This window comes from Stegastes partitus, unplaced genomic scaffold (genome assembly GCF_000690725.1).
Source record: "Stegastes partitus isolate 25-593 unplaced genomic scaffold, Stegastes_partitus-1.0.2 Scaffold230, whole genome shotgun sequence".
Classification (NCBI taxonomy): domain Eukaryota; kingdom Metazoa; phylum Chordata; class Actinopteri; family Pomacentridae; genus Stegastes; species Stegastes partitus.
Genome location: NW_007577961.1, coordinates 559,291 through 586,851, shown reverse-complemented (window position 1 = coordinate 586,851; position 27,561 = coordinate 559,291). Strand labels below are relative to the sequence as shown.

General features: G+C 43.6%; 1 protein-coding gene across 2 annotated transcripts in view; it reads right to left on the bottom strand.

Annotated features, from left to right (window-relative positions):
* Positions 1-27,561, bottom strand: part of unc5a (unc-5 netrin receptor A) — a 142,466-nt gene that overhangs the window by 24,262 nt on the left and 90,643 nt on the right. The window contains exons 3-8 of one of the 2 annotated variants that reach the window (XM_008281346.1): positions 26,225-26,368; positions 24,473-24,576; positions 23,044-23,224; positions 18,347-18,514; positions 10,994-11,158; positions 631-819 (exon numbers count right to left, since the gene is read on the bottom strand). In XM_008281346.1, coding sequence (XP_008279568.1) covers positions 631-819; positions 10,994-11,158; positions 18,347-18,514; positions 23,044-23,224; positions 24,473-24,576; positions 26,225-26,368 — 951 coding nt within the window. The remainder of the gene's footprint in view (positions 1-630; positions 820-10,993; positions 11,159-18,346; positions 18,515-23,043; positions 23,225-24,472; positions 24,577-26,224; positions 26,369-27,561) is intronic. The other variant, XM_008281348.1, reaches the window with a different exon arrangement.

Genomic DNA, 27,561 nt, shown 5'->3' with positions numbered 1-27,561 from the left:
ACACTCCTGACAATACACAAACACAAATTCCACCCAGAGCCAGTCAATTCCCGTCCCCCACTCTCTCTCTCTCCCTCTCTCTCTCTGTCTGTCTCTTTAGCAACCACACAATCAATTCCAAACAGAACTCAGATACAGCTTAGCATCCAGAATGTATAAAGGCTTTTTTTTTTTTTTTTTTCACGGTGAATCACAGGCACTGCAACTCAGTTCCCCATCTCCATCCAACTCAGACAGTTGTATTTCTATTACTCGCTGTTAAACCTCAGAGGCTCCACACAGGCAGTAAACAGAGTGGGTACATTTCCTGACAATGAGGTGGTGGCGAAACATAATGTGTCAGGCAGGCAAATAAACAGCTTGCACGCAACACAAACACACACACACACACATACACACACTCGCACGCAGACACGCAACATAATAAATCTTGCTTCGACCACAAACCACTGTAAACACATTCATACCAACAGCGCGACCGACAAACAAACAGGACTGGAGGGGACATGTGGATGCACGGTCACGGTGGGAGGATGGACGGACCGACGGATGCATTTGACGAGGGTAGAACAAAGAACAGTGTCCTACTGCTGTGGGGGGGAGGCCTGCGTGGCCGCGGTGCCCACACACCTGGCTTGCTGGGCTTGATGCCCATGGGCTGGAAGCCAGTGGTGAGGATGGAGGAGTCGGCCACGTCAGCGTCCAGGCCCTCCTTCTTTCGTCGGTAGACCAGGACCACCACGATGAGCAGCAGAGTCAGACACAGGGCCACCGCCACCATGCCCACGTAGAGCGCCACGTCCTCGGCCCCGCTCACCGCTGCAGAGGGAGGAAGCAGAAAACAAGAAGGGGAAATTATTAATCTGGGCTAAATCCTGCTTCACTTTCATAACATTCTGTGCAAAGGTCACACTTTAGGGCCTGTATGATGTTGACGCTGAACAAATACTTGCAAAAAGAAGAGCGTCCCTTCTTAATTTTAGAATACAACAGATCTTTGTTGTTATTATTGTACAGAAAAGCAGTTTAGCAGCTCTTTAGGTCAGCAGCATACAACAACAGAGCACAAAGTCATTACAAAGAGCAACATAAAATTGCACTAATAACAAGACTAGAATAAAACTGCTCTGTAAAAGAACAAGACCAAAATAAAAGTGCACCATGTAAGGACAAGATTGCACTGTGTATAATATAATAAAAGAGGATGCACCTGCGCAAGTTAACAATTTTCTAATCTTTTGTATAGAATTGCCCTTTTTATAATGTCTTATTGTTGTTGCACAGCATTGGGAGCAGTCGCTTGGCATTTCACGGCACACACTGTACGAGCATGTGACAAATAGAAACGTTTGAATCTTGAAGTGGACCCCGTCAGTCACGGGGCAGTGCATCGGTGGCTAAATCAGTGCCTCAGCTCTCAACAAACGTCTTTATACATTTTGATGGAAATAACTGCCTTAATAAATTAGCTATTTGTCTCCTCGCCTGTCCTTCTGATCCTCTGAAAAATACCAACTTTATATAATTTCCACATTCATCGCATTGATTGAGGTCATCTGCTGTTCTTCTTGCTCAGCTAAGGGCTCAGTTTTATAATGTTTGTTGCTCAATAAACAGTGTCCTCTTTTTGCAGACACAAGGTCTTATAATGGTCTCGTTGTTAATTAGCTCATGCACGTACAGTTCGTGCCTTTGTGCCGTTTTCTTGTCTTGGAAGTGTTAGAACAAGGCGAGTGGTCATTTGTGAAGCAATGATAGCGCTCTGCATGTACATCATCAAAACACCCGCACAAGAGTAATTAGGAACAAATATCCAATGTTACATGAATGTTATGTTGTACATGGATAAATGATAAACTAAGCAGGTAACATGACTAAAAGACGAAACATGCTGCTTCAGTTTGATTAAAAACACAACAAATACGGTAATTTCCGGACTATAAGCTGCTACTTTTTTCACACGCTTTGAACACTGCAGCTTAAACAATGATGTGGCTAATTCATAGAGTTTTACAATTTTTACGAATTTGCCTTGAGATGAAAGTGACATTAAGAGCAACAACAAAAGAGAAACTGAGGAAGTGTGTGACGAAGTAACTCTGAGGCTGTTCAATTCCGACACTGAAGAAGATGACTTCAGTAGTTTCAGTGCGCAGGAGGAAGATGAAGATAGTGATCAATGACTTCTCCTAGTAGGCTACTGTACTATTTATTTTTCTTAACCAGCCGTGTTACAGGCATGTGTTTGTGTATGTTACCGGTACGTATTTAATGAAAAGTTAAAAAAATCTTTCTGTGTTACTATCTCATGTTACAACGTGGACACCTGTGGCTCATAGACAAGTGTGGCCCATACATGGACACATTTTTTTTTCCTGTTTAAAGTTAGTGGGTGCGGCTTATATTCGGGTGCGCTCAATAGTCTGGAATTTATGGCAGTGCCAGAAAAGTTCTAGGACTGGTGTCACAAAAGATATATTTCAAATCCAAACTACAAGTTTTTTACTTCCAATTAATCCTCCTAACACACTTTCCCAGCCTTCTCTGCCACACCGCCATGCACTCCTGGAAGGATTCTTCCGGGATCCTCCTCAGCTCCATCATCACAGCCATCTTGACGTCGTCCATGTCTTCAAAACGGGTCCCCTTGATGACCCCTTTGAGCTTGGGGAGGAGGAAAAAAATTACAAGGAGCCAGCTCGGGTGAGTAGGGAGGTTGTTCCAGCACGGCGATGTTCTTCTCAGCTAGGGTTCCCCGAGCCAGGGATGCTCAGGGCATTGTGAGCAGGCACGTTGTCATGGTGAAGCAGCCACGACTTGTCCTGCCACAGCTCTCGCTGCTTCTGGCGCACTGAACAAAGCAAATGCCGCAGGATCTCTTTGTAGACGTGCTGGTTGATTGTCTGGAGGGGAAAACTCATAGTTTGTAGTTTGTGTTTGAAATATATCTTTTGTGACACCAGTCCTGGAACTTTTTACACCTTGTATTTTGCAGAACCGTGTTTTGACGTTGACATGAAAGAATCTTTATTTTAATTCTTCTAAAAAAAACAAGTCAGCTGATACTGAGCATGATTCTGTGTTAAAAAGCTGTAACAGGGAAAAATTTCCAGGGGAGGCGAATACTTTCTACAGGCATTGTATTAGACAACCAATTTTAGTCTTATTTTAGCTTCTGTATTTGAATTTCAACCATGTATCGTACCGTTATCTTATTGTTTTCTACTAGCCACTGCATATCTCATGTCATTTTGTCTTCTGAACAATATCTGGCAAAAGAGTTTCCTTCGGGATTAACAAACTTTTACCTTATCTATTTTGATTTGAAGTATTTCTGTAGCTTTAATATCTACCTGTGGGCTTTCGAATTAGACACGGAACCAGTTGCTGCAGTAGGTCTCGAGTGTTACCTCGCTGGATTTCTGCATTGGATAAATATATTTCAGGCCAGCATGTTCCTCCTCTCCCCCATGTCTTTTTTCTCTCTATCTCTAAGTACACAACACCCCCAAGAGAGACAGAGGGAAAAATGAAGGATTTGCTTATGAAATTCTACCACCTCCTTTTTGAATGTCTCTCTCGCCAAAGCGCAGGAGCATCTTTCTCCCAAAAGTACAGTAGGAAGATGACAGCTAAGCCCCGACAAATATCAACGTGTGCGAGCGTTGGTGTGTGCGCGTCGTGTGTGTTTTGCGGGAGAATGGGATTTGCCACGGCTGTCTCCCTGGGCTGGAGGAATTTGGTGGCGGAGGTGGAGGATACTCCAGGGGCCTTTGTGGAGGGGCCATTGTGCCGGGGAGCCACGGGGGCGTAGCGCTGTCAGCTGAACACAGCCGAGGAGGGGGACGCATTGAGCGGCGCAGCTTTGAGGGATGGAGAACAACAGCAAAGGTTAAAGTTACTGCAGGCTGGCGTGTGGTGAGTTGACAACAAAAGGAGGAGGACAGAAGCAGGAAGACGAGAGCAAAAGCGTACAAGAAATAAAATTAGAATTAAAGGCTCAATTTAAAAAAAGAAAAAAACTCTCAAAATGACAGCATGACTGACAGCATGCGTGAGCAGCAATGACACGTCCAAAAGGTTTGTGTCAAAATCAATCTGATGATACATTAGATTTGTCATATTTTGATGAGTATCTGCAGACTGTCATGTGTGTTTCCACCCACGTGTACAGGTGCAGCTTTAAAAAATTGAATATTGTCAAAAAGTTGTTGTTTTTTTTCTCAGAATTTAATGCACAATGCTCAAACTTTCATATTCGTTACACATAAACGGAACTATTTGAAGGCTTTTATTGTTTTAATTTAGTCAATTATGGGTTATAGCTCATGAAAATTAGAAATCTGGGATCTCAACTTAAGAGAATATTTGCTAATATCTAGACAGACAGACAGACAGACAGACAGACAGACAGACAGACAGACAGACAGACAGATAGACAGATAGATAGATAGATAGATAGATAGATAGANAGATAGACAGATAGATAGATAGATAGATAGATAGATAGATAGATAGATAGATAGATAGATAGATAGATAGATAGATGTTCCTTGCAATACTTGGTTGGGGCTCCTTTACCATGAATTACTACATCAGTGTGGTGTTGCTAAGGTGTTATTGAAGCCCAGGCTATTTTAAAGCAGTCTTTGCTTCCCATCTTCTTCTTGACGATAAACCCTGTGGGTTTCCACCGGGTTCAAGTCAGGTGAGTCGGCTGTCCAATCAAGCACAGCAATATCATGACCATTTGCTAATTTTGGCACTGTGGGCAGGTGTTAAGTCCTGCTGTAAAAGGAAATTGGCATCTCCATTAAGCTCGTCAGCAGACAGCAACATGAGGTGCTCTAAAAATCTCCTGGTAGACACTGCGCTGCCTCTGTACTTGATAAAACAAAAGGGGACCAACGCCAGCAGATGACATGACACCTCAAATCATCACAGCCTGAGGAAAGTTCACACTTGAGTTCAAACACTTTGGATTCTGTTCCTCTCCACTCTTGGTCCAAACTCTGTGACCTTGATTTCCAAATGAAATGCAAAATCTGGACACTGAGCGACAGTCAGTTCAGGAGCGGTTCGATATTAGGACTGCAACAGTTGCAGCTTCCTGAACACGTCTATACTTAGTGGCTCTTGATGCACTGACACCAGCCTCGGCCCACTCGTTGTGAACCTCTCCCAAGTTCTTGAAATGACTTTTCTCTCCAATCCTCTCCAGGCTGCGGTCATCGCTGTCGCTGCCGTACCTTTTACTACCACACTTTTCCCTTCCAGTCAACCTTCCATTAATATGCCTCAATACAGCACTCTGCCAACAGCCAGCCTTTTCAGCATTGACCTTCCGTGGCTCCTCGTGGAAGGTGTCGATAATCGTCTTCTGGACTTTCAAGTCAGCAGTCTTCTCCATGAATGTGGTTGTGAGTACTAGACCAAAAGATACACCGTATTTATTCCGTGGATAGTAGTTTACTCAAACTCAAAATAAACTATTCTAACATTTTGAGATACTGGATTTCTTATTTTCTTGCGCTATAAGTCATAATCCTCAAATTCAACCCCAAAAGAAAGACTTGAAATGTTTCACTTTGCATGTAATAAGTCTAGAATATACACAATTTTTACTTTTTTTTACATAACTGATAGAAAATATTAAACTTTTTCACAATAATTCCCATTTTCTGAGCTGCACCTGTAATCGCACCGCTTGGCAGGAACTGCACTCAACCTTGGATACACAGATTTGATAAGTTTTAATTCGTGTTAGTAAATCTGTCACATGACAATGGCACAATTGAATTAGCTATCAGAGCGCCAGCAGTCAAATCTGACAGAAGAAAAAAAAGCCCGTTCTTTCTTTTTCTCTGTGTGTCTCTCATATCTATTCATCTCTTTTCATGTGTTTGTCCTTGCCTTCTCCTTTTGCCTTGAAAAATCCATTTCTCTGGGCAAAGCTGCCTGACATACCCAAGTCTTTAAGAGAAATGCCAGAATCTATTTCATGGGTGATTATCTCAGTACTATCTGATACTTTAAGTAGCGGGATTATATGCAGCTAACCTCTATGGCGGTTCTTGGTAATGCCAGAGATCTCTTGACATGTAATCAATTGTGAATGACTGGCTGAAGATAAACACAAGATCGTGTTTTTTTTTTTTTTTTTTGTTCCTGACATTACACAGCACAAAACACACTTATGGCATTAGGATTCTTAGGGGACGGCCTTCTTTCACCTCTCAGCCTGTCCATTTACCTCTCTTTCTGTCTCCTCGGGGAGGCATAGAGGTGCTTAGCTGCAAGCTGCCTGGCTAAACCTTCCACCTTCCACAATGAGCTCAGGAAAAAAAAAAAAAAAAAACACGGAGGGAGAAACTCCGGCTGAACCTCTCATTAAAGTTCCCAAATCCAATTGTCTTGGTGAGTCAAAGGCCAGATGACGCTGTGATATTTGGGCTTCTAGTGCTGCAGTCTTCTGAGAGATGTGCAGTCTGACTAAAGACAAAACAACACCCGTCAGCAAAGGAGACGAGCCAACTGGTTTCTACTGATTGGGTAAACACAGCCTCAGATTGGCCAGTTGGTGTTTACTTTCTAAGGGCACACCAAAGACACCTGGCTCACCTCGGATGCGTCGACCCAGTATCTGTACTCCTGCTTCTCCCTCCTGCACACACCGGTTTCGCGCCCAGACAATAAAGTCAGTCAATCAGACAACTCGCCCGCTCTCTGTTTCTTTCTTTCTTTCTTTCTCCTTCCTCTCTCTATCCCTCTCTTCCCAACATTCTGGCTCTAATCTCTGGCGGCTTATCGGAGCATCGCTGAGTGAAGTTTTATCTGACCCACCAGGTGTCACAGCGGAACGATCCCGATGCTCTACTACAACCCGGACCAGCGGCTGCTTCTCAGCTTCCTGCTGGCCCCCGCTTATTGATTTTCATGATGCCAGCCAATAATTGAAAGGACATCCATCACACTTTAATTGACATAGCTAATCAGGTTTTATAATTGGATGGGCTTTACTTTGGTCCCTCTCTAACGTGCCCTCTCTCCGGCTCTCTTCCCGCGCACACTCCATACCAATTTACCTCTCTTCCTCTCTGCAGCCCGTCACTCCATCAGTCATTTCCACTTCACTTAATTGCTGGCAAAGAACTTTTGATTCTCTTTGTGTGTGACCTCTCATCATGATTGACACCCGCCTGCGGATAATCTGTGGATGTGATGAGCTTTTTTTTTTTCCAGAGTTGACCCCGGGCCATTCTCTGTTTGCTCCCCTCTCCTTGGGCTTTCAGTGCAGCTCCTCAGACTCGCTTCAGGGCTGGCTGCTTAGGGATCACTTTCTGACTCGAGACAGGCCCGGTATAATTCATCTCCTCCGAGGCAATGTATCTGGCCCCCGTTGAAGTTCGGACTCGCCGTGTTGACAGTCAGCACAATGTCCGCACCTGATAGTCCTCAACTTTCTCTACCTGCTCTTTTCTCTCCCCCTGAATTGATAAATAAGAGCTTTGGAGCCTCCCTCGCCTCTTCCCTGGGCATTTATCAGGAGACCTAAGAATATATTTCATCCCATGGCCAATCCCAGTCAGTCGCCCGAAGATGAATAACACTGGAGTTCTTAAGGTCAGGGAAATATGGCTACTAAAACTCTCAAAGTGAACGTGACCATTACTATCTCCACAATACAGTCGTCCCATCCCTCAGCGGGTCCCGGTGAAATATGGCCCAAAATAAATGTTCAGCCATTTTTCACACCGCACTGTGACCCTGCTCTGACAAACAAACCCATGACGAAAACATCAGCCACTCCGCCACCAAATTAGTCCCCTGAAAATAGAAAGCTAAAACAGACTAAAGACAAATTAACAGTGTGTTGCGTTTTGCACAGTCATTTGTGACACCCAGAAATGGGATGCTGCTGCAAATTACGTTCATTACCTTCATTATACACATTAAGCCAAATAATTGTTTTTATGTTGTTGTAATTTCTGTGCATCAGGATACAAGCACTATTATTTTTCCCCACTATCCCTTCGGTGTCCTCTAACACCTGTCTACCATTTTGGCTCTGGCACACAGCCAGCGTGTTTATTATTTCCCTGCACATATTTTGCATAGCTACATCTTTGCCTTCACTTATTTGCTTTATGAAAACGATCCTGCCCGGGTCAGATCTGATTATTTTTGAGCTGCAACAAAAAGCCTGGTGCTGCACATTGATCCCTGTATATGTAGTACCCAAAACAATAACCTCATCTAACTTACGTCTTTCTTCTGGCATAATGAGGGAGATTAGAGATGTTGGTGGGGTCCTCAGACAGAGGACAGCTTTTGTTGCAGAGGGACTATGGCTCACCCTGCAGTTGTTTTGTTCGATTACACTGGAAGAGAAGGCTGCCTTTTGTTTCAGGGGGAAGTTTTCCATCTCAGCTAATAGCCTGCAGACATGGTTGAAGTATGGGAGTTGCTGACAAGCCAAAACCATCTTGCTATTTTGCTTATTATAATACTTCACACAGCAATTGTCTATGGAAACGCATCTGCTGGGAACAGATTGGGACAGGCATTCTTCAGAGGCCAGCGCTCCGCACTGCACTGTCAGTGTAAATACTGAGTGACTCTGTGCGTGTGAGTGTTTGTGTGTGTGTGTGTGAGGAACAATGACTGGCATCTTTGTGTATATTTCTTGCCTCTCTGGGGAGGAGCTGCTGACCTTTGATGATGGGCCCACTGAGCTGCCTGGTTGACTGCACCAGCCAAACTCAGCTATCGGTTAGCACATGCATGCACATATTCACATAATGCTAACACATATATACACAATGCAGCATTCACATACAGTAGATCTCATCAGATATTCTGCAGCCCCGTCCACCCCCGCCCCTCTCCGTCGGTCCATTTGATCACATCAGTCAGTGCAAGATACATAATTCAGTTTATTAATTCACTGGCCCATGTCAACTGAATCCCCATTAAAACTCAGTGTTTACCAAGCAGATCAGCCAAAGAGCACATTATTTATAACAATTCCTCCATGAGACGGCACCCTGACACTATTGTCTTTGGATGGGAAGCGGCAATATCTTTTCTGTCTTTGATATCTGTAGGGAGCGACAGAGCTCTCCCTTCATGTCCATCTGGTCTGCAGTGGACCCTGTGGTGCCACTTTCCACTCATCTGAGGGCTCGGGCTGTATGAGCTTTGTAGTTTCTAATCTTGACAGTATGCACATGACCTACTAATGACACGCAGGGGAGCGACAGCACACTGCTTCCCGACTTAACTAAAACAGCAATACACACTGGCTATTCAGCTTATAAATATATATATAGGTGACAGTGTCCACAGTCAAACAAGTTTCACATCGCCACGGGCTGAGAGGCTGCCGTGCAAGAGCAAAGCCCTTCTGACTGAAGTTTGCTGCTGATCACATAGACAAAGAAAAGGCTTCTGGACAATGATGTCAGATGAAACACAAATTGAGCTGTTTGGCCACAATGACCACAAATATGTTTTGAGGAGAGAAGGTGAAGCCTTTAACCCCAAGAACATCAAACCAAACGTGATGCATAGTGGTGCCAGTATCATGCCCTGGGGCTTTATAGACAGTCAAAGGAATAATGAAGAATGAAAGCTGCCACATTCTTCAGGAAAACCTAAAATAATCAGCTAGAGGGTTGGGCCTTGGGTGCATTTGGGTGTTCCTAATAAACCAATGACCCCCTAACACACATCAAAGGTGGTCAGGAAATGGCTAAATTAGGTTAGAAACAAGGTTTAAGACCGGCCTCCTGTTGACGTAGACCTCATCGAGAACCTGTGGACTATGATACAGAAACAAGTCTGCGTCAGAAATTCAACAAATTTAGTTGAACGGCACTAATACTGTGAAGAAGAGCGGTCAAAGATACAACCAGGAGCTTGTGGACGGCTACCAAAAGAGCCCAGTTGAAGTGAAAATGGCCAAGAGACATTTAATCATATATTAGCATTGCTGTATGTATATTTCTGACCCCGCAGATATATCATATTTCTAGAAGAGCTATAACAAATCTATGAAACTAAGATGCATGCTTGTTTTTTTGTGACAAGCTCATATGTATTTAAGTAATTCTAACAGTGGAAACTTAAGACTGTCATGATGTACAGAGTACATATACTGTTTGAGAACATATTCACGCACTAAGAATAAACATTCACCTATACAGCACCCATGTATGTTTCCACAGTCGATTTGACCTGTGGCACCTTATCTAGCAGGTTGTGCTTTAATCAGAAGAGAGATGCTTTAATTCTCAGCTCTATTAATAGGTCATAGAGCAACACAGCACCGACCCACGTGATAAGATGCTGTATTATTTTAGCTGCGTGTGTCGTACCAGTGTTAATTAGAAATGATCGGCTAAAAAGGTCACGCAGGTGGGGATGAGCCTGCAGCGGGCTGCAGATGAATCTCATGTCTATACAAGTGCTTGATGAGATGGACATGTTTCCCTTATTAACCCTTTGCTGGATGAACTCAACATCTATCACAAGGAGCTGATGCCATAGGGAGGCATGAAATGCTTGTTTTATCTTGCAGAAGAAAGAGTATTACTGGTAATATAAAAAGGGGAAAAGCTTTTCTGTGCCATCCTTTTCTACCAGCCTCCGTTCAGGGGCTTAATTGATGAGTTCTGCTTGTTGTGTTTATTAAAGGTCTGATAAAGACTGAGCTGTTTGGGATTTTTATTTTTGAGTATATTTTCCACATTGGCCTTGAGTGTCAGGCTTCTTTTTTGCACTCAAATGTTGTTTTTAAATCAATACGATTTCAAAATGTCCATTTGCCACTCCTCAACTCAGTTATTATAAGCAAATACATAAAAAAACAACTGTTTACTGATGCTATTCCCAAAACGTGACTTGAAAAGTAATCTGCCTGCTCTTTACTGTTTCGCTGAATTGAAGAGTGTAAGTATAGTTTGCAGTATGTGGGTGGTGGTGCACTCACTCTGTGGGCACTGTTCGCTGGTACAGTTGAGAGATTGCAGGTCGAGCCCCTGGCAGTCTTTGCCCCCAGTGCCAGGCGAAGGCTGGGTGCACTCCCTGCTCCTCCACATCGAACAGTCCGCTCCACACGCCGACCATTTGCTCCACTCGCTCCAGCCTCCGTCCACTAGAAACACACAACAATAATAAAAAAAATAAAATAAAAAATAGCATGGGTGACCACAAGCGCAGCGGCAAAAACTCACACTGATCCACTTCGAACACTTACATTTTAGTTCACAGGGAGAGAAAAAAAGTATTGATTGGAAAACATGCTGAACAGTTTCAATAAATCAAGCCATAACTCCTCTTTTCACACAGCGTGCACAGTTAAAACTCTACACAGCGAGGTTCAGATACAGCGGTGGTGTAAAAGCAGTGGTGCATTTGCGTGTGAGACGAGAACAACTGGTGGAATACTCTGTTGCCATCTTGTGCAAATTCCCTTGCTCTAAAATGGAAACCTGGTAAGGAAAACCTTATAAAGACATGCAAATCCACTTGCACACACTCAAATCCAGCAGCTGCACGGGGAAACCAAAGCGTGTAAAACTGCTGAGGAGAGCCATATTGTCTCTATTCATCTTTCTTTGTTTATTTTCAACATGGAAATCAGATGCAACTAAGTTAAACCCCACTGGTGCGAGGGTGCTGTGGCCTGGTAGACCCAGCTGTCAACAAACTAAATCTGTGCAGGGAAATGAATTTAACCCCTGGGAAATTTGTCTTCTAGTCTACTGCCAAACTTACATGTGTGCAGAAATATTTCTATTTAAAAATTCTCATTTAAATGAACATTCGTGAGAGGAACTTGCCTTGGTTTTGATTTCTCTGTCTGACAAGATGTTACTGTAGCAACCGGAGAGCTGCCTGCAGTGTAACCTAATGCACGGCACAACGCAGGTGGCATTACTCTGAACAGAGAAGAATGTACATTACACCTGCTGCCTAACTTCAAACACCCCACCATCAGCACAAGCAAAATGAAACAAATGGAAATGGGAAGGTAATAGTTCTGTGCATGCCCGGCTGTAAGGAATATCTTTACCGCACACACATGCACAGGGGGAGGCCATTTTGCAAAGGTGGGGGTAATTTGGCATCGTGGCTGGTGGGGGCGGCGGCGGCGGCTGAGAGTGATATTGAGAGTGACACAGCGCCAGGCCTGGGGAAGGTTACCATAGGGCTAATAGGAAAAAGAGCAGTAATGAGCTCTCATGGGGGCAAAAACGCCACTATCTTGTGCTTTCTCTCTCCCAAATGTAAGGGTGAAGGGGACCAGACGAGAATCACCTGCATGCACACTCGCACACACCTACGCGGTACATGCACACCTCTATGACAGCAGCAACCCTTCCCCTGACTGACCTCAGGGCAGGGAAACCTTAGTGCTCATTAATCCTAGCAATAAAGAGTGCAGGGGGCATGACCTCCAGAGAGCAGGTCTGACTCACTGCAGGTCATGAGGCTTCGCTTAATAAAACATAAGTGGGATGTTAGTGAGGGTGAGGCTATCTATTACTGCATGTACCAAGTAATGATTTTATTTGGTTTTCAAGCAAAACCTCCAATTGGAAAAAACCACACAAAAGCCACCATGAGCGTTTTGGACCAAGTGCTCCCACACACAAGTCTGTATGTTTGCCTGCATGTGTCCTCAAATGATGGTGTGTTTGTGTGTACATGCATGTGTGAGTGTGTGTGTGTGTGTGTGTGTGTGTGGTGGGATGCTGACACAGCTTGGGCCTTTTTGCAGTCAGATCCATTTGGCAGAGAGAGCAGAACCAATCAGATAATTGTCCTTGTTTGGCATTGAGTGGACCCATCCGTGGGCCAGTGGGCTGATTATCCAGGCTGGGAACGAGAATGATTGAATAGCGAATTACATCCTAATGAATATATTATGTCGCCCCTCAGTTTATCCACACCACTGTGAAATAAAGAGATGAGATCAACATCTGCCCTGATGAGGTGATGAAATTCAACTTCTCTTTTCCACCACAAAGCAAGACTAATGGCCATGCAAATGACATTTTCAAACAAGGAGATTGGTGTGGAGGCAGAGCAATGGTCACGAGAATGCAGGGTGAGACGCAAACACAGCCACCCGAGGATGAGGGGAAATCAAGGAAAGGGTGAAGATCCATTAACAGTCCTTGATTGCCTGTTTCTGAACACGTTCCACATCTTTCAGACAGAGGAGAGGCTTTCCATAGGAGCAAAGACCAAAGAAACGTATGGACGGCATGAAAGGATGGCTCTCTCGACTGTTTAAAAGATGTCAAGCTGCGACAATAAAAGCGGCAAAGCAAGGAAAATTTAAGGCTGAAATTAGAACCAAACCTCATCCTTCTTATTTTTTCACTATCCTCATAAGAAAATTGTAATCCACAGCCACGGCATTGCTCATAAAATCCCCAGAAAGAGATTGTTAGCACTCCTGCAAAAGGCACCACAGCTGATTTTCAATCATACAGCACCACAGGTTTCAGGTCAGACAGGTCTCAGAGGAGGGACAGTAATACAATAACCCAGTGGCAAGCCCCCATTTGGACATGTTGCCAAGGGGAGAAGCAAAAGGAATCCAACCATTCTTTACAGGCCGGTAGGAGGGCCTGTTTGAGGCTTGGCTGTTCAAAATCACAATGGCCGCTGATGGACACAGTCCGAGATCATCGAACACCTATGGTTTCCTTGTCCTTGAGGGGAACACAAGGAGGTAGACAAGTACCACTGGGACCAGCAGGCCGCCCCTCCGCTGCCACTGTCCTGTCAAAACACATGTGTGCACAGTAGCCACCTCTAATCACAATGCTCAAAGGATGATGGGGAAAAAAGCCACAGAAAACTGGTGACCCGTTGAGATTAATCAGCAAAACATCAGTCTGCATTTCTAACAAATTCAATAGGAAAAAAAAAATATCTAAATGCCGCACTAGACTGTTGAGAAGCAGAGTTTGTTCCGACTATATCGCTTTAACAAACCGAAACGAGACAGAATGAGACATTAAGAGGGAGGGCCAAAACAAATGGCACCAAATGATTAAAAATGATGCAAGGCTATCACCAGATGGCCACCATCTTTTCACAGTGAACTAATGTGTTTTTCTGTCACATTATTAGCCATAGCCTTTATTTATTCCATCGCCACAATATGGAGTCTCCAGAGCAACCTATGACAATATCTAGAAACGCATTACTAACTTACTTCAAATTAGACTTTTGCCAGCAGTGCAGACAGCACACATATGGGCGCCGGCGTGCGTGTGTGGAGCGCGTATGTGCGCAAACACACACTTACAAGCAGACGCGCACAAATACACCAGCCCCGAGTCTGTTTATTTTCCATCTAGTAGAACTCTCACGACTCCTCTGGCAAGCCTGAGGGATCGGTACTATATTTAAATAATTCACACGAGTTAGAAATCTCTTCAGGTTGTTTGGTGTTCTCTCTCATATCAGGCAACAGTTCGGTTCATTTGCGTGGGGTAGGTGTCACTTCCAAAACTGGGGACTAACTATTTGCTGTTGGCTCAGGTAGTGTTTGTCTTTGTTGGAAAACGCTGGGATGATCTGACATTTTGCCATTTCGACTGCTGGCTCTGACCGCGAGTCAGTGCAGGGGCAGAGTCGATGAAAGGGTGAGGGATGGACTGCAGAATTATGTGGGATACTTCAGTGGGATGTGCTGGGATGGAGACAAAAGAAACGGAGAAGGCAGAGAGAGGAAATAGAAATGGAGATAAGCCCTTGCATAGTTTGGCTACTCGCTGTCTCAAGTGTTGATCTGCTCTGCTCTGAGCCTCAGGGCTTTAGCCTCAGCCTCCTCCTCCTCCTCCACAGCTCCCTGTGTCTCTCCCAGCATGGAGCCCATCTGATCTGCCACACAGGCCTCCGCCAACTCTCATTAAACACTTTGGAGACTTAGACAAAAATACAGATGAGCCTCTCTAGCTTCACACTTTTCCCGATGAGAGGTGGGAACTCACATTTAGATACAAGAGTCATCGTGAGTAGACATGTGGAGAGTTTTGTTACCGGTGTCAGTTTGTCGAAAGCCTATATAATGTATGTGTTCGAAAATGTGCCTCTGAGACTGTACCACTCGGCAGCAATCCTGCTCCCTTCTAAATGTGCAACAACAAATGACCATCAGCGTTTCAACAGAAGCTATATAAGGACGAAGTTGGGCAACGCAGAGACAAATTATAGCATTTGCATGTTGTTGCTTCCAAATTTAAATTGATTTGTTTCCAGCGAATTTTCACTCAGCTGACAGCATCTTTTATCCCTTAAGGATAAAGACGGCCAATCCAAGAGGCCGTCAATGTGTTTAAGACAAAACAGACCGCAACTGCAAATTACACAGTATAAGTGGCTAAAAACCAAGTATGTTTTTCTGTAACCCATTTCAAAGACCTAATGCTGAGAGTTAAATGCACTAGAGAGCTAATAGCCAACACAAAAATCTTAGTCTCGATAATTAATGAACTTTTGAAACAAGACCAGCATTGAATCATGTAATTTTAAAAATGCAGCTCAAAAACAAAGCCAGGGTTGAGGAAAAAAGGCCTCTCAAGGCTGAATTAAAAATAAAAATAAAGAAAACTACTTCTGAATCCAAATGTCAGTCGTCTATAAATAAATAACATGATGTCCATCTGCAGCATTACAGCATCCCGTGCAATTCATTCTTCTTAAGTCTCTGTCTTCTAAAATGGACTAAAATCACCATGTAAAGGCTACACGCACACAATAGTTATATTTCTTATCCAGTATGTGGTGATGCACTCTGCTAGGCTAGTCGTTAGGCTCTAGTTGAACATAACTCTTATATGGCAGTGTCTATTCATAGATTCAGGCTGATGATTCATACGAGGTGTGTCAGAAAAGTGTCAGGAGTGGTGTCACAAAAGATCAAATCCAAACTACAAGTTTTCCCCTGATTGTGATCTATGATGGACCGTTCCAATTGGAAAATGACAAAAATACAAGCTGAAATTTTTACCCAAATCATTTCATTCTGTGTCTCATTTAATAATGTACCAGAAACTAACTGTTTGCAGTAACCGTGTTCTGGAAAAATCTAAAGACTCTGTGCTCATTGGCACAAATATGATGACATGACAGACCGAGCTGTAATCAACCGTCATGTGACAACAATTATTAAGCTTTTTGTGTTTGTTTGTGCTTATATGGTGCAGATCAATACAAATCAAAGATGGAAGCAGTAAAATATTTATGGTATGGACACGTGGAAAAATGTTGTACATTCTGCGTTTCTTCAATTTTTGTAAAAAAATAAAATAAAATAAATAAAAAATTGTTTTCTTATGATATATAGCATTGTAACGGCAGAGTCCAGCAAAGAAGATTTTTTTTTTTTTAGTTCTGTCTATTTCTAGTCATGGTTGTGTTGTTTCTATAAGGGTGCTAACCTTGATATTGCAGTGAAAAATGAGCCCACAGTGAGTTAAAGTGCAACAGAAGCAAAAAATACTTGGGGTTCAGAGGGTTAAACGTGTATTTGATGGATCAAACTGAGGGTTCATGTGTATTTGGGGGTTTTCACTGGTGGATTGTGTGCGTGCTGAGTGACGAAATTACAAGAAGTGTCAGTTCATCTTGGGGCGACTTCACAGACGTGTCTGTGAGTACACTGGAGCCTCGGTGCCACTCGTGATTGGAAACAACAGCTCATCATCCACAGGCTCTGGCGTGGTGGACTTTGGCCTTGAGGGGAACCCTCTCCGGGTTCAGACAGCTGGGGCTGTCTCCGCCACTGATGTCCCCGTTCTCAGACAGGTAACAAGTAAGAAAAGGAGGCTGAGACTACCCTCTGTTGCCAAACAACAGGACTGATAGAGGTGTAAGCGGGGTCACGCTGCTCTAGCATCTCTCATCAAGACACAAAAATTGAGTTCTTTCTCACCCAAACTCTCTGTAAACTGTGTTCACAGGGCACAATGCAATTTTTGTCACAGCACCCTAATGGTTGAAATTACACACTTTCTCCTTGTGGAGCGAGTGAAAGATAGAGGAGGGAGGGGGGGTAGTCTAACAATAGCAGCTTGGACTGACATTAATCTCTTTAAGCTCATGGAGGTCAGTATCCTGCTTTGCTGTGGAGGAATGTCAAGCATCCCTGGGCACCAGTCTAATTCCATTACTCGTTGCTCCAACTCGAATAATTCCAAATCCATCCAGATCCTGACGGCACGTCATGCATTTGTGTTTCCTTTGTCTTCCTCCTCCTGCTGTATTCCAGCGGGCCATGTTACTTACACTCACGCTTGACATCTAGTGATGTCTTTACATGGGAGATGTGTAACGCAACACCCTGATTCACTGAGGAAGATAACCTCTGTTTTAGGCAGGGAGAAGCTGCCATGCCAGGGGTGTTGTATTTCCCTCCCTGCTATTTACCGAGCGTGGGAGATTTCTCCTGCGGTCAGCACGGCTGCAGCGCACCAACTATAGGTCCGCGCGCTGATCTGCTGGCAGCCAAACAGCCTCCTCTTGTACACACTCAGGCTTTCTCAGCCTCTTTCTCAGTTTTCCCTCTTTTCTCTCTCACTCCAGGCTTTGTTCCCGTCTTCCTTACACTGTATCTGATTCCATCTGTCTCCAGCCCTGCTTCCACCTTACACCTCCGTTTTCCTCCCCTGCTCTCTCCCTCACTATCTCCCCCTCTGTCAGGGGGCTAATGTGGGACTGCAAATGAAGCAGCTTGACTTCCATCTCAGGCTACCAGAGATCAATATGTGTTGCTCACTATCAGGCAGGACACTCTCTGCCTCTCCGACACTCACAAGGGAGAACGGGCAAGCAAATGAAATGCCCTCAACTCCTCGCACGTAAACATGGCACACAAGCCGCCATAATTCAGCGTTTTATTGCCTGTATTTACTACATAGCTTGAGCAGCAAACAATAACAAATGTACTAGCTGGTGTGACACAATACCACGACTGGGGCCCATGTCTCTTCAAGCAGACATGCCTCTGAAATAAAAGTAAGGTCTGCGTACAGTGCAGAAGATAAAGAGATATGTGAACACAGTGCGACAACAATAAATCTCTTTCAGGATGAGGCCTTACTGTGAAGACTAATAGGCTCTGACATTGCTGTGTTAGCGGTCTAATTGCAAGAAGCAACAGAAGCCTGACATCTAAGAAAAGACTTGGACGTGCTGGTACAAAAAGGGCAGCCAAAATAAAGATGAACTGATGACTTCTAGATGCCAAAAAAAGTGCAAAAAGGAAGCCACAGGAAGCCAAGCGTCACAGGACAATACGGGGTTGCCTGGGAGTTACCTGGACAGGTGGCCACACAGGCACTTTTCTGGACGTTCTGCCCCTCACAGGATGTGCCTCCATTCAGTGGCGTGGGGTTGGTGCAGCTCCGACTCCTCTTCTGCCAGCCACGCCCACACACGGCACTGCAGGACGACCAGGTGGTCCACGTGGACCAGCCGCCGTTGACTGTCAGACCAGCGCCAAGGGAGGGGTGGGGGGATGGAGAGGGTGAGGTAAGGAGGAGGGGAAGGTTGGAGGAAGGGATGGATGGATGAAGGGACAGAGCAGCCAGGATTACCCGACATGCACTAAGGAAAAGAGGTGCGCTGCGATAGAATCATCATGACTGCTTTTGACACTCTTTGGTTTCCACACTGCAAGGTGAACAAATGGAAGAGCAAAGGCGGCTGCTTCCTGCGTCTGAGTCGGAATTACAGCCAAACAAAATGGCTTCAACAGGGAGCAGGAAAATAACATGACCGATTGGCATCTTTCACCTCGTCTCTGAGGACGACACGATTGCTGCGAGGCAACTTTTAAACATCCCTTCCAAATTCCACCGTGGTAATGTAATCACTGTGAAGCCATGCTGTTTAAAGCCAAATAGTCACGTTTGTACATGCAAAAACCCAACCCTAGTCCTTGGAAATGCCAACACATTGCTAAAAAATACATATAACATGGTTGCTGCTGTAATTCCAATTGTCCTCTTCCCACATCCACGACTGATTTCACACCGATACATACCATTCTTCAAGCTCAAGGATTTTTTTTACATTGCAGAGAACACGGCTGTACAATTGGTTCTTTGCATACATATATAAGAAATGTAAAGTTCAAGCAGTTCGAAACTCACTGCATGCTGAATTTCTATTATTACATCCACCTGTTGAGCCAGTTTCTATGTTCAAAACCTTAATCGGCACAGAAGTGCTTCTATATCTCTCAATCACAGGAGGTGATTACATCAAGTCATGCTGTTTCTGTTCCTGTATCCACCGCGTTTCTCTCAGCATACAAGGTACAGATTCCTGATTTATTGACTTGAACAGCGCCGTCGTTGCTTCTCTGTACATACTCCCCTCCTAATTTCCTCCTAACTCTCTCCTGTGCTTGTCGTGGCTGAATCATTTCCTTGCCCCCTCTATGCGATTGATTGCCCGCCACAGCGAGGTAAATTGCCAGGCAACTCGGCCCCTGATTACCTCTTAGCACAGAGTGCAGTCACACCAGCCAGGCCTTGTTAAAATGCATCTCTGGCCCCCTGTTGAACCCCCTTTGAAAAGTAGCGGTTATTATGGCTTGCTACAGCTAGCTAGATTAACTAGCATGGCAGCCTGTGATGCTCTCAGCGAACTGAATTTTTCTTTTTCTGCTCTAAGTTACAGCACCATAAGCCAACAACACACCCACCATTGTGCTTTAACCTCAATCAATGCTGCACTGGTGTCATCTTATCAAGCACAGAGCATGATGGGAAGAAAACTGCGCATGCAAACGCCCCGGCAATTTGCTCACAATTTTTCGAGTCTATGAGTGAAAATTATTGTTTGACAATACAAGAAAGGCAAACAATAGGAATGTGAATGCCTGCATGGTCTCTGGTCAACTCTATCAAGTCTTTTAACAACAAGCTAATCAATTCTAATCAACGCGAAGAATAATTGTGCGTTTTCCATTTGTGATGCCGGAGGAGTGTATGATAATGCCTGTTTTGACTGCATGCTCCAAATTAACACATTTCATTCGACACCACTCACAGCAGAAACGCATGACTCGATTCTCAACTGCCATACATCACTAGTTAAACATTTGAAGCTCCCTCGGGCTTGGCACAACGTGTTGAATTAAAAAGTTAGCCTTCAGAGGAAATCAGCCAAAGTGTTTCATCATAAAACTAGAATACAATGATTTCTGTTACCGTGTAGTAAATCATTATTGTATTATTATAATTACATTTATGAACTAAAGTCAATCAGAATACATGCAGCGTTTCTCCCTCCAGCTCATCTACCGACGTGTATATGATTGGTTACATCAGATCAACATTTTTTTTTCTTTCCCAATGCTACATAAAGGCTCGAATACTACACCACATTGAGATCACATTTTCTGTATCCATCCTACTCCAATCAAAAATGTGGTGCTCTTTTTGTTAGCTGACAAAGCAGAGGAACTGCGATCTTAAGCGGTAATTAATTTTCAAGTAGTGCTACCTGAATACGAGAACTGGATATTTGATATTACATTTCATTCAAATAATTCATATGTCTTCGGGAAGTCCATAAATGGCCCCCCACTCCTTTTCAAAGTCCTTGGATTTTTCTATTAAATACAAATATAAATGTTTTCACAGTTGTCATCGAGACGGACTTGTGCAGCGCACAGCAATTACACACATATTTATAGTCTAAACAAAATTATGCCATGTTTTTCTGAAGATAACTTACAAAATGTACGCCATCAGTAACTCTCCTTCATTTTTCTTTTCTTTAATTAGTTAATTTATTTATTGTTCATTTTTTCAGTGATATATAAAACTTGTATTTTAGACATATATTGAAACTGAATAAATAACTAAAGCTAAAGAGAAATACATTCCCACTGACACCCTTATTCGGGGTCACATAGTGCTATAAGATAATATAAGATAAAATAATCCTTTATCTATATACAGTGTCTATGAAAAGTATTCACCGTTCTGGGAAGTCGTCCCCTTTTATTGCTTTTCAACGTTCAGTCATGGTTAATATGACTTCATGTCAAAGTGGAAATTGATTATTACAATGGAATGCCAATTTTAAAAAAAATTAAAGCATAACAATAAATGATTGCATAAGTTTTCACTCCTTTCAGGTCAGTATTAAGCAGCTGCACCTTTGGCCGCAATTACAGCATTGAGCCTGTTTGGATAAGTCTCAATCAGCTTTGCATTTCGAGACACTGCAAATTTACTCCATTCTTCTTTGCAGACCTGCTTAAACTCTGTCAGGCTGGACAGAGATCATGAATAAATATTTTTTTTCTAGTCCAGCAACAACTTGTCAGTTGGACTAAGGTCTGAGGTTTTACTCAGTCACTCGAGAACATTCACCTTGTTGCCTTAAAACCATTCCTGTGTCGTTTTGGCGGTATGCTTCGGGTCACTGTCTTGCTGGAAAACAAATCTTTCTCAGAGTTGCAGCTCTCTTGCAGACTGCATCAGGTTGTCCTCCAAGATTCCCCAAATACTTTGCTGCATTCATTTTACCCTCAACCTTTACAAGCCTTCCAGGGCCTGCTGCCGTGAAGCATCCCAACATCATGATGCTGCCACCACCATGCTTCACTGTGTGGATGGTGTGGTTGTGATGATGGACGGCCTGCTTTCGGCTGATTTACACACGAGCCGTATTCCTTCCATTTCTTAATGATGGATTTCACTGTACTTCAAGTCGATATTCAGTGACTTTTTACTTGTATCCATCCTCTGACTGAAGCTTCCCAGTAACCTTTTCACAGAGTTGCCTGCAGCGTTCTAATCTTTTTGTCCTCGTGGTGTACTCATAGCCAGGAGAACTGATTCACCAGAGGCTGAACTCTCAAGATGTTTTCATACTACAGTCACTGAGACACATTCACTGCAATCAGATCAATTTTACTAACTGTGTGATTTCAAGCACCGACCGGCTCCACCTGTGTTGAACTACCTGATTCACCTTAAAGAGTGTGAACACTTAAGCAATCATTTATTTTCTGTTTTACATTTCAATTTATTGACATTACTTTGTAGAAATGTGCATTTACTTTGAAATGAAAAAGTCTTTTTTCGGGAAATTCTCGTCAAAAAAGACAAATTGAACTGACCAGGATTCAGTGTTGAAAAGCGATAAAAGGGGAACAGTTCAGAGGAAGGTGCCTCCTTTTTAGCCACTGTATCTGTAGCATATAGTGCGTTTTCTCGGCTAATGCATGAAAAAATTAACAGTTGTTCTGCCTTTACGGCACATCATAGTAAAATCTTTATCTGGCAACCTCAAGAAAAACAGACCCTGTGTCAGACATACATTTCTTAATCACAAAGTTGTTTTCATGAATCATTCCCATGTGATTTCCGTCTGCTGCTTGCATGTAGATGAGAATTAAACCAGCATGTAATGTATGCAAAACTTTTGTAGTGCCAGTACCCATGGAACCCTCTGTGATAGAAAATATGCTGTTTCTCTGCATTTTAATAAAGGTCAGTCTGCTTATCAAGCCAAGTCATTATTTACAGTTTGCTGTTAATTCAATTTTTCTTCTCATACTGGATTCACTACAGAAGAGGGGGAAGATGGCAGCGCCGACATCAGAGACTGCCAGCTTTGGCAGAACGGCTGCCAGTAACATTTTAAGTTGTGCTAATTAATGTGCAGATACTACTACTAACTCTTTATGGAGTTATTTACGACGGTGTAAATCACTGCTTGCTGAAAAACAATGCTGACATATGCAAGTTGTCACCATATGTCACGCTGTTATTAGCCATTGTAACAGTAGGACCGTCTCACAGAAGACTTGCACCCACGTATATATTCCATGCAAGACAGCATGCACGGGTTAATGTGGAAATGTGGGATAACAGAAGCAACATGCAAGCAATAAACCGAGCTGTGTGTATACCCTGCAGCTCAATCACCTGCCATTAGCCTCCGTGTACAGAGTTGTGACACCAGTTGAGAGAAGTTATCACCTACCATAGACCAGGACCGTGGCAGAGGTGCTTTTGCGGCGAGCGACAATGTTTTTGGCCACGCACGTGTAGTTGCCTGTGTCCGCCAGCCGGGCTTTTTTGATGACGAGATTATGGTCAGTCGTGATGAAAAAATTGGGGTCACTCGCCGGGTCGATCACATCCTCGTTTCTCTGCCACTCCACCTGAAAATACATTTCAGCGGTCAGAATTCACTGCGACTCAATAGAAGCGGGCTCTACAGCGGCCAGACATTATGTGGATGAGAGCTTTCTACATGGACGAGAAACGCAGCGGTGCACTTCTGTTCTGATGCAATCAAACAGACAAAAGGAAGAACAGACATAGCTCGGTATGGTACTGAGATAGAATTAATTTATTTATACACCCTACTGATTTTAATATTTGTTCATTTTTTTTTTTGTCGGTGGTGAGAGTGCTGCTTTTATTGTGTAACTGTTGGATATCTCTGTAGCTGTTGGTGGTCTGCGAGCAAAACCGGTCATGCTTTGTGTAGTTTTTGTGCCCTCTATTGCAAAAAGCCAAAACTGATGTTATTCCTTTTTTGGTGTAGTCTCAGATTGGCTTGCTTGTTTTCTTGCTCTCACTTGACCTTGTGCTGTCTCGAGAGAAGCAACGGCGTGGCAGCATTGTTGTTGGTATTACTGCCAGTTGCGATACCGCATATAATTGGGCTTTTCTTCCTCTTGTGCGCTATCCCTGTTTTCCCCCCGTGGTGACTTCTGCTCTGATGTTCTTTTCTGTTGAACTGCGGTTGGCACCTTCCTTCCCATTTCTCTACAAACTGTCCCTACACAGTTGAGCTGTGATTGGCTAGTCTGCTGTTTCTGGTCTCTGGGCTGTCTGAGTGGATGGCCTAAGCTCCTCTTGTGTTGTTATTAGAACAGTTAGTGCCTATCTGGGACTGGGAGGATCCAGCACACGAGGTGAAACAGCTGGCCCCGGTCTGGTCCTCGAAACACAGACGCACGTCGCCGAGAGACATGGAAATAGAGAGAGACAGGGAGAGTTGAGCAGAACAAGAGTGTAAGAGAGATACAGTGCGCGGAGAGACGGCTGAGAGATATAGAATGAGATAGGGAAAGAGTGAGGCAAATAGACCCATTAATTATGGATAGGCCTTTAGAGATGCCAAACGGGGAGTGAAGCCTCCAAGCCTATCCTGAGTGATGTGACGAGACGATGTGATATACGGCTTCTCAGAGATGTAAGAGAGATAATAAATCAATAATGGGGAATAATTAGAGGTGTAATTTATCCGTACTGGGGTTTTTCTGTTCCCCGGTGAGGCAAAGGGAGAGAAGCAAGGGAGCTGATCCTGAGCCACTTTTTACTTTTTGTCCTCGTGGAGAGGAAAGGGTAAATGGATGCTTGATGTGGGCCTATAAATATCTTCTGTACCCGTGTCTCACCTCGGCTTGTGGCACTCCCTCCGGGGGATGGCAACGCAGTAACACCTCCTGGTCCAATGCCACCTCTTTACCCTGCGGCTCCTCCTCAAAGTTCTTTCTCAGGTCTTGTTGAAAAAGAAAAAAAACAAACCAACAAAAAGACGGGGGAGAAACACAACCAATTAGGGTATTTGCAAGAGCTGGTGAGATTTGAACAACACACTTTTATCTCGCAAACTAGGCCTTGTGATGTTTTCAAATCTTCCACTTCTGACATGTCCACCGAAGGCCTCACTGAGCATGTCGCACACTAGTTGGCCCCTAAGCCACACTGGGATCGGTGGCACCAACCATGTTGCTTATTACAGGCTGCCTGGCTGGTTCAGGGATGCTTGTCTGCTGCCAGAGGGGCCCGGCATCAAGCAAAAGCAATTGCATTACCCCTCACTCCCACCCACTCTCCTCTATCCAGCATTCGCCAGCCTCCAGCTTCCATCTGTATGACGGCTTGGAGCAGCCACACGAAAACAAAGCCCTGAGGCGCCTGGACAAGAGCTCCTGCAAGCCTGGCTGCCTGCATGGGGCTTCACATTACGTCTCATTGAACACTCTTACGGTTGCACCAAGTCCTGCTATATATTTGTAAGCCGCGGCTGAAAATTACACAGGTAAAACTGCCGATGCTTATTTCTTGTGGGGGAAAATAAATGCGGGTCTTTTTGTATCAGATGAGCCTGACAGGCCGCTGATAGCTGGCGGGTAGGCACAAATTTGATGTGTTCACCCCGGTTTTTGACTCAGAGTGAGGCAATGTGTTATTGTGTTGTGAGGGGCTGAGGGTGCGGTTGTGAGCCGCCGGTGAATTCCTTTAAACAGATGTTGAGCTTGTCCTGACCAATCATACCGAGAGAAACGCTAAGTCGAGCAGAGAGACTTTCGCGACATTCAATTTAATTAAAGCTGATACAATGGGACTGGAGGAGACTTGAGATATAACAGTCTTGGAAGGCTCGAATGTATGCGAGTGTATATGTGTGCGCGTGTGAATATCGCGACTGTGCGTCGTTATTCAACCACGTGCGTGTCCTTATCTCATCTATCTGACTTTGTTGAGCTCTCAAACAAGGACGGATAATGAATGTGTGTTTTCAAAACGTCTTGTGGTTTGGAGACGGTGCCGCGTTTGGCTCTGTCTGGAATAATACATATTTATGTGGGAATTAATAGGCAGAATGCTTTAAAATACTCAGATGTAAAATGGCTTCTTCTAATAAAGCTTTTGAGGCTGCAGCGAGGGATGTGTCTGTGTTCCCCAGACAGATTTATGATTGCTGCACAGCAATAAATTTCAAATCTGTTTTTATTCCAGTTACTTTCATAGGGATCATTGCTGATATACTGTATCTAGTGAAAAATATGCTCATGAATACTCAAATTTAGTGTTCCACTTTTTCTTTTTTTTTGTGACTGCCTTCAAGCAGATGCATTACTTTCTCCTTCTCCCTGCCAGAGTCTGATATTTTCTCCTCATAAGTAGAATCACAGGAAGATGATTTAACTAAATTGTAATCACAGCAACACACTGTGGTGCAACAGATCATAATGTTCTCTGGGCTAATTGTTAAATGAAAGTTAGTCCTTCCCCAACCACCCAAAGTGAGGAAATAATGACGCTAATATCCTCTTATTACGCTCTGACATGCAATATGTAAGCACCTTGTTAGGCAGCCTTTGCATTTCTAATAACGGCTGATCGTTTTAAAGTGCACTCACATGCAATCCTGATGTAAGCTTTCTGGCTCTTCTGGGTTCCGGTGGTGCTCCAGGCGACGCACTGACACCAGTACTCATCGAGACCGAAGATCTTCTCCACCTGCTGTCTGGTGATGTCAATTGTCACCTGCATGACTGGCAGCGCTGCAAAGCAAAGAAATAACAGTCAAAACACGGAGGAATGAATAAGCGCGGGTTTATTCCCATCGGCTTGTTTGACTGCAGCAAAAAAAAAAAAAAAAAAATAGAAAAAGAAAAAAAAAAAAAGTTAAATGACCATAAATATTTCTCAGCGGAAAGAAAACAAATGAGCTGAACTGAAACCTTTAAGTGCATTTGGTACCTTGAACCAAACCGGCAAAGCAATTTAAAAAAAAAAAAAAAAAAAGTCAGGCAGAATAAACAAGCAGAGAACCATAATCATATATAAACAGAGTGCTTGTTAACTGAGGAGAATGAGAAGAGAGCCTCACAGCTATCCTCGGTGTAATTTGGAGGGCGTTAAAACAGCAACAGTTGGGAAGGAACAAGGAAGCGTAAAACAAACACTCTACATACAAAAATACTCAGCATTACCTGCGTCTCTATTATTAAATCCAGGAAAGGGGGGGGAGAAGAGTTCCCAAATCTATGGAGCATTTTCACGACAGAGTTTATATAAGAAAAAAAAAATCATTACTTTTTTTTAGAAGCGAGTAAAGATTTCTCTAAACAAAGCAAAATTGGGACGAAATCCATTCTGCTAAAGCGTCCAAACAATACAGCGTTGTCACAGTCAAGCCTTTTTCTGATATTTGAGAAGCAATCTTTCATTTCATTTTCCTTTGACCTTATATTTGGGACTTGTAATCCAGAGGTATTTTTTTTATATTGCGCTGCGACCTTGATCCCCACCGTGTGCCCTGCTTTGTCTTTACTCTGATAAAGAGATTGCCATGTTTTCCTTGAGCTTCCAGCTCTCTCTCCGTCTTATCTTTTCTCTTTGTTGTCTTTTGGAGAGCGGTGTTCACATGAACACAGCTCATTTCAGAGTCGCAGAGGACACACCTTGGAGACTGACAGCAGAGGCATATACAGCGCTGTATATTTAAATCTCAATGGAAAGGCACTCTTCAACTGACATTTACATAAAAGCACTTTGTGACACACTTCTCACACACTTGATCTGTCTGCAGTGATCATTTCCAGCCCCAGACTGAAGCCGACTGAGGCTTGAACAAGTGCACCCATCACACCATTAACCTATACAGCGATTACCTAAAGCACTTGTGCTGATACAGAGCTATTCATCAAACCCAAAAGTCTGATTCTTTCTTTTTGTAAACAATTTCAGATTT